The following is a 17,721-nucleotide window of genomic DNA, read 5'->3' as shown; positions in this document are numbered from 1 at the left end:
CAAAATCTTAATGATTTAGAGATGATCTGCAAAGAGGAGTGGACCAAAATTTCTCCTGACATGTGCGCAACCCTCATCATCAACTACAAAAAACATCTGACTGCTGTTTTTGCCAACAAGGGTTTTGCCACCACGTGTTCAGTGTTGTTTGCCAGAAGAATCAAATACTTATTTCTCACTGAAAAATGCAAATACATTTATCTAATTTATACAATGTGATTTTCTTGATTTTTTTTTTTGGATATTCTATCTCTCAATGTTAAAATTAACCTACCCTTAAAATGATAGACTATTCATGTCTTTGCCAGTGGGCAAACCTACTAAAACAGCAAGGGATCAAATAATTATTTCCTTCACTGTACATGTATATATATATATATATATATATATATATATATATATAATATATATTCCAAAAGAGAAAAAGGCAGCACTCCAGTTTCAATGAAGAAAAAAGGACTTCATTAGCCCATCAGATGTGACTGGCAACGTTTCGGCTGTGAACAAGCTTGTCATATTGTGTAATATTGTTAAATTTTCTGCCCAACATATTTCAACATTTTCCATCATTTATAACCTTCATCAATTAACCAAAACAAAGGCAGCAACAATTGTGTTTATTTTATTTTTTTAATAGGACCCGTGCAATCCTTCATTTTCCCTATGGCGGTTGTGCAGTGGCAATAAACACTTGTAGAATTCCTTCACAGATGAAATTACAATCCAACCATCAAGATTTCGCTATGCGATACCTTGTGAGCAAATTAATTTCAGGGCGTCTTTCTGAAAAATGGGATTGTTCGAAGACAATAACCCTATGCTTTTACATTGTAAAGATACTCCTCCTGCCTCTCATCCTGCCCCTGTTTCATGGGGGATACATAAAAGATTTTAAGAAAAATCTTACAGAAAGCAAGTTGAGATAGAAATAGTTGCAATTTTTTTTTCTTCCTTGAAACAATTCAATCTGAAGGGATATGTGATTTATCTCAACTGGTTTTGATGCATGTTTACCTTTCAGGAATGATGGCAGAATTTTCTCCTTATCAGCTTCATTGATTTTCTCTTCCAGAGAGTACAGTGTTCTATGAACATTGCTCAGGCTTGATGAAATATTTTCAGCATTTCTTTGGAGAAGAATTAGCCTCATCTCTTGGTTGTAAATCTGATCAGTCAGTTTTTGCTGCAGTGCTTCATATCATGTTGTATAAAAAGAATAGAAAAGCTATTAGTTTAATGTGATGGATCTAGAAACTTTCACAGAATCTTTGACAGCAATTCTCTGGCTTTATCTCTTTATTAATTTAGGGGGATCTCTGCTGAAATGTTTGCACACAGATAAGTGACTGATGGTCGAATCTGACAAAGAAGTAGGATATTTTAAGACACTAACAAAATAATGGCAAAATACCAAAGCAATGACACAAGAAGGCATCAATCATCAAAACAGTCTCGATGAAAAAATTGCCATTATTTTCAAGTACAAATGTCCCATAAAGGCAGCTTTTTCAAAAGCAATGAAGCACCTCAAAGTATGAAGCCAAGCCAATTATAATTAGAATAATTAGTGATCAAAATACTGTATATAACTCATAATTAAATAAAACTAAAGTGAATTTACATAATTAACAGATTTACCTGGGTCATATGCTGATGCTCTCTTATCTCCTGGGTCTGCTGCCTTAATAGTATGACTGCTGTCTGCCTGGTTCACATGAATCCGTTTCTGAGGTTGCTGATCTAAAATCAAAGGAATAAAATAACTCTTATATTGATGCACAATGTATATACTGTTTGATAACAATTGTGTGGTCATACCCCAATACCCCAAAAAACCTTAATTGCTTAGGTCTCAGTTCATCATAAGTTTGGGATAGAAGAGTTCTATCCACATCTTATTTTTCTATATCTGAAGTACATATGCAGGAATATTCCCCACGGTACTGTATGTGTCTGAAATGTCCATAGTCCCCTATACATCCAGCATATACTAACAGTGTCTTTTTGGCAAATGCTGGACTGGAATGGAAATATATATATTTTTTTACACAATAATAGAAAAGCATACTTTAGAGATAAAGAAAAAAATGAAATGTGTAGTATACATATTTTTACAAGGTGAGACTAGGAGAGAGACGTGTTGAGGGACGAAGCTGGTGAGACCTAATTAAAAATGTATGAAAATGACCCCATCTACCAGGTTTCATTTTGAACATATATTAGTGGGGTTTTCTAATATGACTGAGGTGGCTTTGTGCCTTAGTAGGCTCCAGGCTGCCTCTTTACCCCCTGTAACCAGCCCCAAAGCCGGACCTGCTTTTATCGAATAGCAATGATGACATTAGCCATTTTAAAGCTTGGACTCCTATGAGGTACATATTTAAGTATGCTGCAGGTTAATTTTTTGCTATATAGGGCAATTATTCAGTGTGCAGTTTCTAGTAGAATTGTTGGGGCGAGAAGAAGCTGGCAGTGGTCTATGTTTCTTGGCTGACTAGTCCAAGGCAAGTCTGGCAGCCTGTTTGCCCTTCCCAAATCCTTTTGACTTGTAAGGGTCGCATGGGCTGAGGTGTTCTGCCATGAACCTATGCACCAGTGAGATGGCTTCCTCTGGCACATCACTTATTAGAAATATTTTAGCAACAAGGCATGCCTAAATTATCTGTTTCTACTGACTGTCTTTCGCTACTCACAGAGCACTTCTGCGCTGTACTTGTTACTCAGTATTCAGTGCTTATGTAGCGCCCCGAGGGCTCGGCCGCTACAGGGGTATTGCACCTCTGCCAGAGGTGTGATATTCCACTCCCGGGTAAGGATGGAGTATGGACCAGGGCTCAGTTAGCTGCATACAGCACACACACCCCATTTCCGAGGGACAGCTCAACGATGCTGCCACTAGACAGAAGTGCAGACACGACCGACTATGTCCCTGGCTGGAGTGGGGAGGGGGGGTGGAACACCCAGTGCTGTAGGGGCAGATAGGGGTTGGTTCCTGAGCGTAGGTAGGAGCCCATTGGTTGCTGGTCACCTGGGCTCATGGTCAGAGGGAGGTATAAATGGTGGGCACCATCTTAGTTCTGGGAGTAGAAGAAGAGAAGTCCAGTCAGAGAAGACAGGGAGCAGAGGCTCTGTAGGAGCTCTGCTCTGAGGCAGGGCTAGAGAAAAGACCGGAGCCTGAGAGGAGAAGGAGAAGTGGGCCGGGAGAAGAGGCCAAGGGAAGGAGGAGAAGACAGAACAGAAAAGGAGAAGAAGAGACAGAGAAACAGAAGGGCTCAGGAACAAGAAGGTGGAAGGGACCCTAAGAACCCACGAGAATAAAGGGTGCAGGGTCAGGCAGATTAAGGGTACCGGATCCCAAGTTGGTGGAGGAGAAACAACCCTCAGCCTAAGACTGGAGGCTGTGACCATTTATTGGTGCAGCACTAGAGATGAGCGTTGTTCTACTCGAACTGTTCGCCAATCTCAAATTCGAGCTGTTTTGGGCGGTGTTCGAGCCGTTCGGCGAACACGAACAATTTGAGAAAAATTCGGCTGTTCGAGGTTATGTTCGATAACTGTTCGTGCACCAAAATCATAACTGAATTTTTTCTCAGTAATGATGAAAATTAATGTTAATACGCAGTTTGAGTGTACAGCGGGGTGGGGGGAGGGGCAGGGGATGGATCTCTGCAGGAACAATGAAGATCTCCATTTTTTTTTCTCTTTCCCGCATTTGCAGTGGGGAGGTGCAATCTGTCAGCCTATCAGCAGCGCACACACGGAGCGAAGTGCTTTTTTTCACACAAGCAAGGGCATGTGTCATTGGCAGTGTATGTCACATGTCCTTGCCCTATAAGACCAAGCCATTTTCCCCGTCGCCACCATTTTCTCACTGCTGCAGCTGCGTGTTAGACGGCACCGCTGTTGCTGTGTGCGCTATACCTTGTTAATTTCAAGCCAATTTTCGCACAAAAATACAGATAGATGGGAGTAGGGAATAGTTGTGATTGCAGTCCTTTTAAGGACTAGGTTACAGCATTTCCTACGACTTTTATCAGGGAGGTCTGTGCTCTTAAATAGATAGGTTGTGGGAGTAAAGACTAATTGTAATTGGAGTCCTTTTCAGGACTAGGTTACATGAGTTCCTATCAGTTTTTGCCAGGCAGGTCTGTGCCAGTGCTGTGCAAGTTTTTTTCACAGCATTTGGCTGAATCTAGCAAAGCTAATCCTTTTTGGCCTATTGCAGAGTGTGTTAGTCAGTGGAGTAGCCTATCTGTGTTGCAAGATATAACACCAATTTTTTTACTGCACCTAGTGAAGTAAAATCTTTTGGGCATAGCATCATTCTATTAGTCCATCTATACTGACCTCCATCAGGTTGCAAACTGAATATAATTTTTTTCTGCATCTAGCTCTGAAAAAATATTTGGGCTTCTAGCAGTGTGTGGGACTTGGTCTATTAGTCCATCTATACTGACCTCCATCAGGTTGCAAATTAAAAATAATTTTTTTCTTCATTTAGCTCTGAAAAAATATTTGGGCTTCTAGCAGTGTGTGGGACTTGTTCTATTAGTCCTTCTATACTGACCTCCAGCAGGTTGCAAATTGAATATAATTTTTTTCTGCATCTAGCTCTGAAAAAATAGTTGGGCTTCTAGCGGTGTGTGGGACTTGGTCTATTAGTCCATCTATACTGATCTCCATCAGGTTGCAAATTAAAAATAATTTTTTTCTGCATCTAGCTCTGAAAAAATATTTGGGCTTCTAGCAGTGTGTGGGACTTGGTCTATTAGTCCATCTATACTGACCTCCATCAGGTTGCAAATTAAAAATAATTTTTATCTGCATCTACAGTACCTCTGAAAAAATATTTGGGCTTCTAGCAGTGTGTGGGACTATTTGTATTAGTCCATCTATACTGACCTCCATCAGGTTGCAAATTCAAAATAATTTTTTTCTGCATCTAACCCAGCCAATAGTTTTGGCCTAATACCACAGTTTGGCCACTCAGCTCTGCTCGGTTACCATCCATTGTTTTTTTGTGCAAACAACTCCAGAGTTGTGAATTAGTTAACCACCAAAATGAGTGGAAAAAGGCCTGCTGCTGGTGGAAAGGGGAATAGGCGTGTTGGGAAGGGGAAAAACGGTTGTGTCCGTGGGGTAGGTGTTAAAGCAACAGTAACATCTGCAGAAGAAAGACCATCTTCCAGCCAAACTAAAATGTCTACTTCTTTTAGCGGACAATGTGATAAGATCCCTTTCTTACGGCCACGCCAATCGCTACAAATTCCAGATGAGGCACAAAAACAGCAGGTGCTTCAACGGATATCAAGTGCTCCTTTAAGTGGGCTCTCCTCCACATCAACTTCAACATCACAAATACTCCAGTCCTCAAAGGTGTCACCCAAATCGTACTTGCTTCCTCACAGCTCCCAAATCTCCAGCTGCCCGTCTGAGTATGAGGTAGAACAGATGGTTGAGTCTGCAGAGCTGTTTACTCATACTATAGCCTGGGAATCAGAGGTCGACTCCAGCGCTTCTGTGAATCCAGACGAGGAAATGATCTGCACTGATGCCCAGAATCTTTATGAGTCGGATCCAGGACCAGACGCAGAAGGTTCTGACCATAATGTAGACCCTCATTCCCAAACTGTAACTCCTGTTGGTGGAGACAATGAGGAAGACGATGATAAGACTCAAATACCTGATTGGAGCGACAACTTTAGTTTTTTGTCAGGGCAGGAACAGGTTGGCTCTGAGGACGACGGGTGTGATAACGCACAGGGTGATGATGATGAGGTCGGAGATCCCACTTACTGTCAACCCACAGTCAGCCAAGAGATGAGGTCAGCAGAGGAGGTGGAGGAAGATGCTAGTGACGACGAGGTCAGGTTGCGCCTTCCTGGACAGAGACGTAGTACTGGAAGCACGTCAACAACTGCATCCTCAAACACAACTCTGCCTCTCACCACAAGTCGTGGTGGCTCTTCAGGTCGCATGGGTGCTAAGCCTTGCATAGCCTGGGCATTTTTTCAGATCGATAAAGATGACCCAACTCGTGTTATCTGTAACATTTGTCAGCAAAAGCTAAGTAGAGGCCAAAAAATACATAGTTTGAGTACTTCATGCATGAACCGGCACATGGACATGAAGCATAAGTTGCAGTGGGAAGCTCAGTGTGCTACAATGCGGCCTAGCCGGCCGGGCCAATCACCGTCTGCCATATCTTGTGCATCCGCGGCCTCTTCATCCTCTGTGACTGGGGGGACAGCAGTCACACCTGTTTTGGGGCGCAGACCTGCCACCTCTTTACCCGCAACAGCCAGCGTGATTGGCAGGTCATCATTTTCTTTGGAGGTGGTAACAGCAGCTGGTGTTGAGCGCTGTCCGACATCGATAGCACCACCTTTGGATCAAGGCAACCTAACATGTCCGCCTGCATCTTCCTCACAGACCGGCAGTTTGCCGGGGACACCCTTATCAACCCCGTCTAAGCACAATAGCCAGCCCTCGGTCCCTCAGATGTGGACAAGTAAAAGACCATTTCCTCCTAGCCATGAGAAAGCTAAGAGGTTGAATTTCACCATCTGCAAGCTCTTGGCTACAGAAATGCTGCCTTTCCGCCTGGTGGACACAGAGGATTTTCGAGACCTTATGTCCGTCGCAGTGCCCCAGTACCAGATGCCCAGTCGGCACTACTTCTCAAAGAAAGGTGTGCCTGCGCTCCACCAGCATGTCGCACACAACATCACCGCTTCTTTGAGAAACTCTGTGTGTGACAGGGTGCATTTCACCACAGACACTTGGACGAGTAGGCATGGACAGGGGCGTTACATGTCGCTGACTGGGCACTGGGTAACTATGGTGACAGCAGGACAAGGGGCTGCTGTCCAAGTCTTGCCGTCCCCACGAGTTGTGCGTCAATCCTCTTTATGTCAAAGTTCCTCCACTGCTTCTGCCTCCTCAACCTCCTCTCGGTCTTCCACCTGCACCCAAAGCCTGTCTGGTCATGCCACAAGCTTTCTAACTGTGCAGAAGGGATCCTGCACACCTCCTTACTATGCTGGCAGTAGGGCTCAACGTCATCAGGCGGTTTTTATATTGAAATGTCTGGGAAATGTGAGTCACACAGCTGAGGAGTTGTGGTCAGCTCTGGAGAACCAATTTCATGAATGGTTGTCTCCACTGGACCTGAAACCAGGGAAGGCCGTGTGCGACAATGCTGCAAACCTGGGTGCGGCCCTTCGCCGGGGCAATGTCACACACGTGCCTTGTATGGCTCACGTGTTGAACCTGGTTGTCCAGCAATTTTTAGCCCACTATCCCAGACTAGATGGCCTTCTGCAGAGGGCACGGTCGCTGTGTGCTCACTTCCGCCGTTCGCATCCCGCAGCTCAGCGACTTACATCTCTACAGAAGTCGTTGGGCCTGCCACTTCACCGGCTAAAATGCGATGTGCCTACCCGGTGGAATTCAACTCTGCACATGTTGCAGCGACTGTGGCAGCACCGACAAGCCCTGGTGCAATACGTTCTGACGTATAGCCTGGGCCAACGAGATTCAGAGGTGGGGCAAATCACGCTGGAGGAGTGGTCTCAGATCAGGGACCTATGCACCCTTCTGCACAGTTTTGAAATGGCGACGAAGATGTTTAGTGCTGACGATGCCATTATCAGCATGACTATTCCGGTGATTTACATGCTGGAGCACATGTTAAACAGAATTCGGAGTCAGGTGGTGGCACAAGAGGAGGTGGAGGAAGTAGAGGAGGAGGAGTTGTATGCGGAAGGGCTAACATCTGCAAGGTCCAGACGGTCGGCAGCACCAAGGCGGCAGGCATGTGAGGGTGGGGGAGATGGTTTTACCAGGGCGCATGGTAGCAGCCAAACTAGTGAGGAAGGTGCAGGAGCCCAGGAAGAAGTGGAGGACGAACTGATGGAAGACTCATCAGATGAGGGAGACCTTGATCACATTTCTGTTGTGCGAGGTTGGGGGGAGAGGACAGAGGAAGGAAGCATGATTGTTACCTCGCCACCAACACAACAGGGACTTGGTGCTCCTGGATGCGCAACACACATGAGTGCCTTCTTGCTGCACTACCTGCAACATGACCCTCGAATTGTGAGAATTAGAAATAATCCTGACTACTGGGTTGCCACACTGTTAGATCCCCGGTACAAAAGTAAATTTGCAGAAATTATTCCTGCCATAGAAAGGGATGCACGCATGCAGGAGTATCAGCAGAGACTGTTGCAGAATCTTACATGTGCTTTTCCACAAAATACCAGTGGTGCACGTATTGAATCTCACAGTTCCAACTTGCCAACCGTGGGACCGTCAAGTGTTCAGCACTCAAACCGTAACAGAACCACAGTATCTGCTGGTAACATCAATTTTGCGGAATCATTTCACCACTTTTTTAGCCACAGGAGACAAGAAGTCTGACACATAGTCAACGCCTAGAGACGATGGTACAGGAGTATCTCCAAGTAAACATTGAAGCCACGACTGTGTCACTGGACCCTTGCTCTTTTTGGGCTTCCAATCTGGATAAATGGCCGGAGCTAGCCACTTACGCCTTGGAGATCTTGTCATGCCCCGCAGCCAGCGTTCTGTCTGAACGTGTGTTCAGCGCTGCTGGTGGTGTGCTGACAGATAAGCGCACGCGGCTCTCCACTGATAATGTAGACAGACTCACGTTCATAAAGATGAACAAATCATGGATCCGAAACGACTTTTCTACCCATGTGTCATCCTGGGGAGAGTAAAAGCTTGATGATTGGTTAAAATCACCCTACCAACCGTTTTAAGCTTTCAAATTACTAATCATGTTTATCTGTATCTTGACTGGAAAATAATTTGGGCTTTGTAGCAGTGTGCAGCACTGATCCTATTAGGCCATCTATACTAAAGCTTCACCAGATTTAAAATTAAAAATAATTTTTAGCTGCATCTAGCCCGGAAAATAATTTTGGGGCTCCGAGATGCGCAAGGCACATAAGTGCCTTCTTGCTGCACTACCTGCAGCATGACCCTCATATTGTCAGAATTCGAAGTAATCATGACTACTGGGTTGCCACACTCTTAGATCCCCCAAACTTTTCGATCAACCTTTTCATTTTAATAAAGACCAAAAAAATGGTCATTTTTGAAATTATAAGCATTAGCAGGTTGTTAGAAACTGAAATCAAACAGTTTTCAACTCAAAACTTTATTCTAGGTGATGTTACATTTTCACATAGGACCCCTTGTTCGAAAGGAGCTTCTGAACTCTCTCGTCCATTGAATTTGTCAGGTTTTGGATGGTTTCTGCTTCAATTGTTTTGCATGAGGACAGAATACCCTCCCAGAGCTGTTGCTTAGATGTGAACTGCCTCCCGCCATCATAGACACTCCTTTTAATGATGCTCCAAAGGTTCTGAATGGGGTAGAGGTCAGGGGAGCATGGGGGTCACACCATAAGTTTGTCCCCTTTTATGCCCATATCAGCCAGAGATGCAGATGTTTTATGTGCAGCATGAGATGGTGCATTATCATGCAGAAAAATGATCTTGCTGTGAAATACACGGTTCTTCTTCTTGAACCATGGCAGGAAGTGCTGTTTGAGAAAATCCACATACATTATGGAGTTCATCTTTAGCGCCTTCAGGGATCCTAAAGGGGCCGACAATCTCTCTCCCCATGATTCCAGCCCAAAACATTACTCCACCTCCTCCTTGTTGGCATTGTAGCCGTGTTTGCGTGGGGTGTCCATCAACCAGCCATCCTCCACTTCATCCATCTGGACCATCGAGCGCTGCACGGCACTCATCCGTGAACAAAACAGTTTTGAAATCAGTCTTCATGTAATGTTTGGCCCACTGGAGCCGTTTCTGCTTGTGTGAAGTGGATAGAGGAGGTCGACAGGATGGCGCGTGCACAGCTGCAAACCTCTGAAGGACCCTGCATCTTGTTGTTCGGGGGACGTTGGAGGCACAAGCAGCTTCAAAAACTTGTCTGCTGCTATGACAAGGCTTTTTTGCCGCTGCTCTTTCAACCTGACGTAATTGCCTGTAGGAAAGAGTCCTCAATTTGCCCTCATCAGCACGCACACGTGTGTACTGTGAATCAGCTACATACTTCTTGATTGCCAAGACACTTCATCCTGATCATCGCACAATGTTGATTGTAGTCATGCCTTGACCTAAACACTCCACAATTTGTTGCTTCTCAGCAGCCGACACATCCTTTTTCTTTCCCATTTTGGCAGAAAATGTAGGCTGCTTAATAATGTGAGAGAGCCTTCTTAAGTAGTCTTGCCTTTCATTGGACACACCTGCCAAACTAATTAGCACAGGTGTCTGCAATTGCTTACAGTGATATAAAGAGCCCTGACACACATCACCATCAATGAGTTTAACTGACAAACAAACAAATTCTTCCCTTATCACTCCTAAACACTTTTTGTATAATAATTTGGAACGCAGTGTACACGTGCTTTTCCACAAAACACCAGTGGTTCACGTAGTGAATCTTACAGTTCTAACTTGCCAACCGTGGTCTGTATGGAGTTGTTCAATAAAGGGCCCAAAATTAAGATAACATAGATGGGAGAGGTCTCTATGAATAGGAATTCCTAAGTATTTGATACCCTGTGAGGGCCAGGCAAAAGGGAAAGTTGGACTGGATGGAATCCTATATGGATTTGGGGAGGGAGACATCGAGGGCCTCAGACTTCGCTGCATTGATTTTAAAATTTTACCATGTAACAAAGTGATCTATTTCAGCCATAACAGCATGGATGGATATATGTGATTGAGTGATATATACTAGGACATCATCAGCAAATAGAGAGCACTTGTACTCGGTGCCTCCCACCTCAATCCACCTAATATTGGGGTTATGGCGAATTGATGAGAGCAGGTGCTCCGTCACTAGGATGTATAAGAGAGGGGACAGAGGACATCACTGCCTTGTCCCATTGGCGATTGTGAAAGGTGATGAAAATGTTCTGACGCACCCCCTGGGCCTTGGGACACCGGGAGCCGGACCCTTTTTGGTGGATGCTGGTGGTTGTAGTCTTCGTGGCGGCGACCCAGTTCCGTGGCTCAGGGCGGTCAAACCAGTGGCGGAACTATTTATGTGGTTTTCATGTTTAAATGTCCGACTACGCCACCCGTGGATTGCGGTCAGAGTGAACCGCCGCTACAGGGCAATACGTCTGTAGCAACCGAGCCCTCAGGGTGCTACAGTTCCATTTATCTTCAGCCTAGGTGACGTATTGCGATACAGGGCCGTGATTTTGGCTATAAAAGGGTCCCATAGACCCCTACCCCAAGCTTTTTAAGAGAATCATATATGGCGTGCCAGGAGACTCTATGGAATGCTTTCTCAGCATCCAACGAGAGTATCTAATTACAAATTTTTAACTGCATCTAGCCCAGGAAATACTTTGTGCCTAGTAGCAGTGTCTGCTAGTGAGCGGATTATCCCGGCTGTTAAGCAAGCTGCACCACCTGTAGTTTAGACACTTAATTTTTTCAAAGGAAATGCTTCGGGACCATGGGATACTTAGTGAAGAGCATCAGGAGGCACCCCAAGGCATAGGGGCTGGGACTGGCAGTAGGATGCCTTGCGGTGGACAGCCGAGCTCGATCCTTATAAAAGCTTTTTAACTGCAGCAGCTTTAGTGGACGCTACTGGAGCTGGAATTACCGCGGCTGCTGGCATGAGACTTGCCCTCCAATAGATCCTTGTAAATGGATTTAAAGTGTATTCATTCAAATTAGAGAGACAATTTAAATTAAAAAGCTTAGAGCTGCCTCCACCACAGGGGGGCTCGCTCGACCCACCAGCGGACAGGCACCAGTATTGGGAGAGGGGGGCTGGCCGTCAGGGTTCACCGCGGCTCTGGCACAAACCCGGCGACACGGAGGTGGCACGGGCAGGAGCGGACTGGCCGTGTCGGCTTCTCACTTTTTGGATTTTAGAAGGGCATGACATGCCTATATCTGTGTCTCCCCCTCCTTTTACTCCTCCACATCTTTTATTTTCGCATGACTATATGTACTTGTCACTTTTCCATGTGTTAGTTATGTCTTCTGAGCAGTTTGTCAGCTTTTGGACACCTTTGAAGGTGTTTTCTATGTGTTTCTATGTGTTTTTGTTTGCCTGCCATTGGTTTTAACGGTGTTCGAAGGTGTTCGACGAACAGTTCGACGAACAGTTCGGCGAACACACGGGTGTTCGACGAACCGAACCGAACTCGAACACTACGGGGGTGGCTCAACACTATGCAGCACCTCATCAAACCTGCTAGGAAGGCACCATATAGGACAGCGGAGAATGGGGCCCACGTTTACCCGCACAAGTCCGTGGCAGCTGGACAAAAGTGGGTCACTGGTGAGGCAGGCCAGAGAAAGGATTGAAGGGGGTCCTGTGCCATGCTCCTGAACTGCCTGGGGGTTGACCGAGCCCCTCACCTGGTGGACACTGCACAGCTTGGGTGGTCACTGCTTGCGCAGAAGTGACCCGGAGCACCTGAACTGTGAGTAAAAGACATTGGACTGCAGTACGTTGTCTGTGTGCTCTTTCGCTCCTTCAGCACTAACGGCACGGGGACTCTCACCACCATCACTCCCACCATCCACTACATTGCCCTGGGGCCGCACTCTTCCCGTGGGGAGTCACACCATCCCAGCTGCATACATCATCGGCCTCGGCGGTCTGCCCTGCAGCGGCGGTTTCTAATAACCGCAATCCACGGGTGGCGAAGTGGGACATTATCTAAAACATCTAAAAGACTGCCACTGGTGTGACCACCCTGAGCCACTACTACCCCCATCGTCTCCCTATTGCCCGGTTCCGAGTATCCCACCGCCCAGGGGGCGAGTCACTTATTTTAGACAAAGTGGGGCCCTGGGCAAAAAGTTTGAAGTGGGGCCCCAAAAGCTAATTTCGCAACATGACAAAGAAACATATAGGTTGCATTTACATGAGCTCAATTCTGGCCACTAAACAAGTGCGATTGACAATATTAAAGTAGTTTGGCACATGTTTACTAGCCTCTTTACACAGGATGATGAAGAATGATGGAGAAAGAACAATCACTAGTAGATCAATCTGTCCTCATACGGCATCATGTTATCAGCAGCATATCTGCAGTTAAAGCCGGGCGATTTGCTGCTGAAAAACAATGCTTTTTGTTCCGGCATAAAAAATCCAATCACCCAATGAATAAGCAGCATTTTGTTCGTTCGTTGGGTGATTGCCAATGTTTACACCTATGAACTCTTGTGTGCGCTACCGGTATTTATGAATGTGGAAGCTACATACACATACAGTATGTGACACAAACACTGTATGCTACACACACATGTATATATACACATAGCACACACATGTACACAGAGAGCACATACACACAAATATATGTATACAAAGAGCACATACATACAGATAGATGCATACACAGAGTAATATATGTTAACGGAGCACCATCATACATATACAAGCATATACAGAACATCTACATACAGACGCACGTATCTACAGAATCATGCATACACAGAGCACCTAAATACAAACACATGTATACACAGGCACCTACATACATACACAGAGCACCTACATACAGACACGGAGCACTTACATACAGACACATGCATACAGTGGTGATCAAAAGTTTTGCTTTTTTTTTTAAAAGTGTGATTACTTTTGTCTGGTTGCTGTGATGCCATTTCCCTGGTGATGAATTGAAAATGCATGAAGTTGTCATTATACTAGACCTTAATTTTAACCAAAATGCTTTTGAATATAGTATGGTCATTTAATTAAAGAATACTGACTGCCAAAAGTTTTGCATATACTATTTATTGATCACAACATAGAGAGTAATTCATTGTTTACAATGCCATAACTAAGTATTTTGTAGCATAACCTCTTGCTTTAATTACTGCACTAGACCAACGGGGCATTGAAGCCACTAGGGTATTCTAGACATTTCAAGGATCTTGCTAATTTCCATTTGCATACCTACAAGCAATTCATCTTTATTAGTGATGAGCGAGCACTAAAATGCTGGGGTACTCATTGCTCGGGTCGAGCAAATTGGAATACTCGAGTGCTCGACCCGAGCAACGAGCCCAATGTAAGTCTATGGGAAACTGAAGCATTTTTCAGGCGGCTCCCCCAGGCAGTCTGCAGAGGGCCTGAAAATTGCCCAAATCAATGGGAACAGTGCTCAAATGACATGGGAACAGCATGGGGAAGACCCCTGGAAGCATTTCTGACTCCCAGGTCACTGCTGTCAGCAACGTTGTCAGAGTATTATGCCACTTATACGGACTCACAATAAAACATATAAAACTGAAGTCAAAATGGATTTTCCTGGGAAATATGTTAAGGAACATCCTTTCCAGGGTAATGACTTGTATATAAGGCAAAATAAATAACAAAAAACAAAAATACTCCTCCACACCTTGGGCTATGTTCACACGTAACGTTTTTGATGCGGTTTTGCACTTTTGCATTGCTTTCAACCAAGACAAATGCATTCACTGGGAAATGTCATTTTAACATTTTACAACCTTACCTGGCCATGTGGTGTGTGACACATCATCAGACACATGCATACAGTGCTGAAAAGACATGGCAAAAGCATGGGGAAGACCTCTGGAAGCATTTCTAACTCCCAGGTCACGGCTTTAAAGTGTGCCCATCATAAGTGACCCTTGGAGCATACGAAAATGCCTCCTGCCATGCACCTGTCATTGCAGACTTGAAACAATCACCGTCCACGTCCTTGTCCCAGTGCAGCGTTCAGTTGTCCCTACCCCATTCCTTGGAATGCAAGCGCAAGTATACAGCCACAATCGTATTCTGCCAAATTTTTGACAGCTGCTTGCACTTGAAATGTGGCCTTTTAGGCTCGTGGAGACGGAAGCTGTCCACAATCTTATGGCGGTGGCGACCGGGTATCCATACTAGGTCCCCAGCCGCCACTATTTTTCCCGGTATCATCGCCGCCTTCCACAAGCACGAGTCCCACAACATTACCCGTGCCCTCCCCAGTGCACTTACTGGGAAGGACCGCCTAACCACAAACACGTGGACAGGTGAATGTGGCCAGGGATGGTACGGAGCTGTTAGAACCCTCCTGTTTGTTTTTTCCATCTTGTGTTTTGCGGTCACGTGACCATCTGCCTTTATATTCCAGCTCCGCCCTTTTGGCTGTGCTGGACTTCAGTGTTTGACTGTTTCTCTAGCCAGGTGCTTCGGTGCCTTTCTCTGTCAGTTCGCTTGGTCCTTCTGGGACCTCTAGTACCTTTTTGTCAGTTTGTCTTATTGTGTTCTGCAACAACTTCTCTGTTTAGGAAGTATCCCATTTTTGTCCCAGTCCTTAGTTCTTTTAGGGATCCCTCCCCTTAAGCTATAGGTCTTCATTCAGACTATCCGAGGACATAGGCGGGTCTGTTCACTAGGAACAGACAGCCCGCTACATCGTAGGGATTCAGCTTAGTCTTATTGTAGGGACAGCTTTCCCCTATCTTTCCTTAGTACTTGTTGCAGATCATAACAGTAAGTCCAGCCCAAAAAAACTGAAAGGAAAGAAATTTGGGGATCAGTATGGTTTCCGTCCAGGATTTGGCTCAACGCTTGCAGGGATTGTCTCTGGAGGTGGCCGAGCTACAGCAACACGTGAGTAGCTGTATGGTAAATAGCCAGATTTTTTTCCTTTAAAAATGCTTGTTTGTTATATTTTCATTTGAGACCAAGGTCCTCTGGGAATGAATCACAGCGCATTGGTTTTATTATGTCACTTTTGCGCAATGAACCACAGGGGTGGGCCTTTTCTCTCCAACCTAATGATCCATGCTTAAGATCTGTAGAAGAATTTTTTTCTGCTATGGATCTATTATATGATGATCCTGATAGAATCTCATCTGCTGAGGCTAAACTCAGGCATTTGAATCAGGGGTCAGGTGATGTGGAAAATTATTGCACACACTTCAGAAGATGGGCTTCAGAAGTCTTATGGAATGATCCTGCTCTGAAATGTTTATTTCTTGCTGGTCGGAGTGAAAGGGTTAAGGATCTGCTAATTGCATTCCCTGCACCTGAGACTCTGCAGGATGCCATGCAATTAGCTGTTTGTGTGGACAGGAGGCTGAGGTTCAGGCTGAATGAGGTAAAGACTCCTGTAATGTCAGGTCCTAATCCCCAGAAAATCTGCTCAGACGGCGGAGAACCGATGGAGGTTGGGTCATTGTCACTCCACTCTCAGGAAAGAAACCGGAGGTTCGCTGAGGGATTGTGTCTTTATTGTGGTAAAGCTGACCATTTGATTAAATATTGTGAGCTTCGTTTAAGTAAAGAAAAAAAAAGGTCAGGTACGCCCGTATTGCTTGTTTACGCTCCGCAGGAGTATTTCTTTCTGGGAGTACTACTTTGCAGGGAGATTTGATTGAATTTCCGGTATTTGTGGATTGTGGTTCAACACTCAATGTGATTGATAAAGGGTTTTTGGAGAAACTTAACTTGAAATCCAAACCTTTGTCATCACCTATTTCTGTGATTGCAATTGATAACACTCCCTTGAAATGTATTACTCACAAGGTTGCTGCATTTCCCCTCACTATCAATGGTGTTCACCAAGAAATTTTGGACTTGGTTGCATTAGATAATTTACCCTCTCCTGTTGTTCTAGGATTGCCTTGGTTAAAACTGCACAATCCTTTACTGGACTGGTCTATTAATGTGATTAAGTCTTGGAGTCTGAAGTGCTATGATAAATGTTGTAATGGTCGCATTGTGGCTGTGGAAAAAGGGGAATTACCGGTACCTATTCAAGATTTTTGGAGCGTTTTTTCGGAGGAGAAGTCACAAGTTTTACCTCATCATAGGGATTATGTTTGCGCCATTGAGAATGTTCCGGGAGCTACTCTTCCCAAGAGTCGCTGGTTTAATCTGACTATCCCTGAAAGAAAAGCCCTGAAGGAATAGATACAGACTAGCCTGGCTGCTGGTCACATTAGACCTTCTAAGTCGCCTGTGGCAGTTGGATTTTTCTTTGTTAAAAAAAAGGACGGGGGTTTACGTCCATGTCTGGATTTTCGTGAAATTAATAAGATTACCGTACGCAATTCCTACCCATTGCCGTTAATTCCTGACTTGTTTAACCAGTTAGTGGGGGCCAAGTGGTTCTCTAAAATTGATCTCCGGGGGGCATACAATTTGTTACGAGTGAAGGAGGGTGATGAATGGGAAACAGTTTTTAACATTCCGGTAGATCATTTTGAGAATCTTATGATGCCTTTTGGTCTTACCAATGCACCTGCATTTTTTCAGAACCTTATTAATGACATCCTGAGACCTTTGATTGGTTAGAATGTGGTTGTGTATTTGGATGACATTTTGATTTATTCATCAGATCTAGAGTCCAATTGTCAGAGTGCACGTGTACTTTTGCAGTTATTGAGTGAAAATTCACTCTTTGCTAAGCTGGAGAAATGTGAGTTCGCTGTGCAGAAAATTATTTTTTTGGGCTACATTGTCTCCAGTGAGGGCTTTGAGATGGACCCTGTGAAGGTTCAGGCGGTGCAGGAATGGCCTAGGCCTATTGGTTTGAAATCTATACAGAGATTTTGGGGTTTTGCCAATTATTACAGGAAATTCATTAAGAATTTTTCTGTAATTGTTAAACCTCTAACTGATCTCACCAGGAAAGGTGCGAATACGGTCCAGTGGACTACTGAGGCCATT

General features: G+C 44.8%; 1 protein-coding gene across 1 annotated transcript in view; it reads right to left on the bottom strand.

Annotated features, from left to right (window-relative positions):
• Window positions 1–17,721, bottom strand: part of MMRN1 (multimerin 1) — a 381,581-nt gene that overhangs the window by 33,885 nt on the left and 329,975 nt on the right. The window contains exons 4-5 of the mRNA XM_073638116.1: window positions 1,639–1,740; window positions 1,015–1,191 (exon numbers count right to left, since the gene is read on the bottom strand). Coding sequence (XP_073494217.1) covers window positions 1,015–1,191; window positions 1,639–1,740 — 279 coding nt within the window. The remainder of the gene's footprint in view (window positions 1–1,014; window positions 1,192–1,638; window positions 1,741–17,721) is intronic.

The sequence above is a fragment of the Phyllobates terribilis genome, unplaced genomic scaffold (assembly GCF_046119375.1).
Source record: "Phyllobates terribilis strain yellow unplaced genomic scaffold, ASM4611937v1 Scaffold_1__5_contigs__length_1240528914, whole genome shotgun sequence".
Classification (NCBI taxonomy): domain Eukaryota; kingdom Metazoa; phylum Chordata; class Amphibia; order Anura; family Dendrobatidae; genus Phyllobates; species Phyllobates terribilis.
The sequence above is the reverse complement of the archived record's forward strand: the minus strand, read 5'-3'. Positions and strand labels throughout refer to the sequence as shown.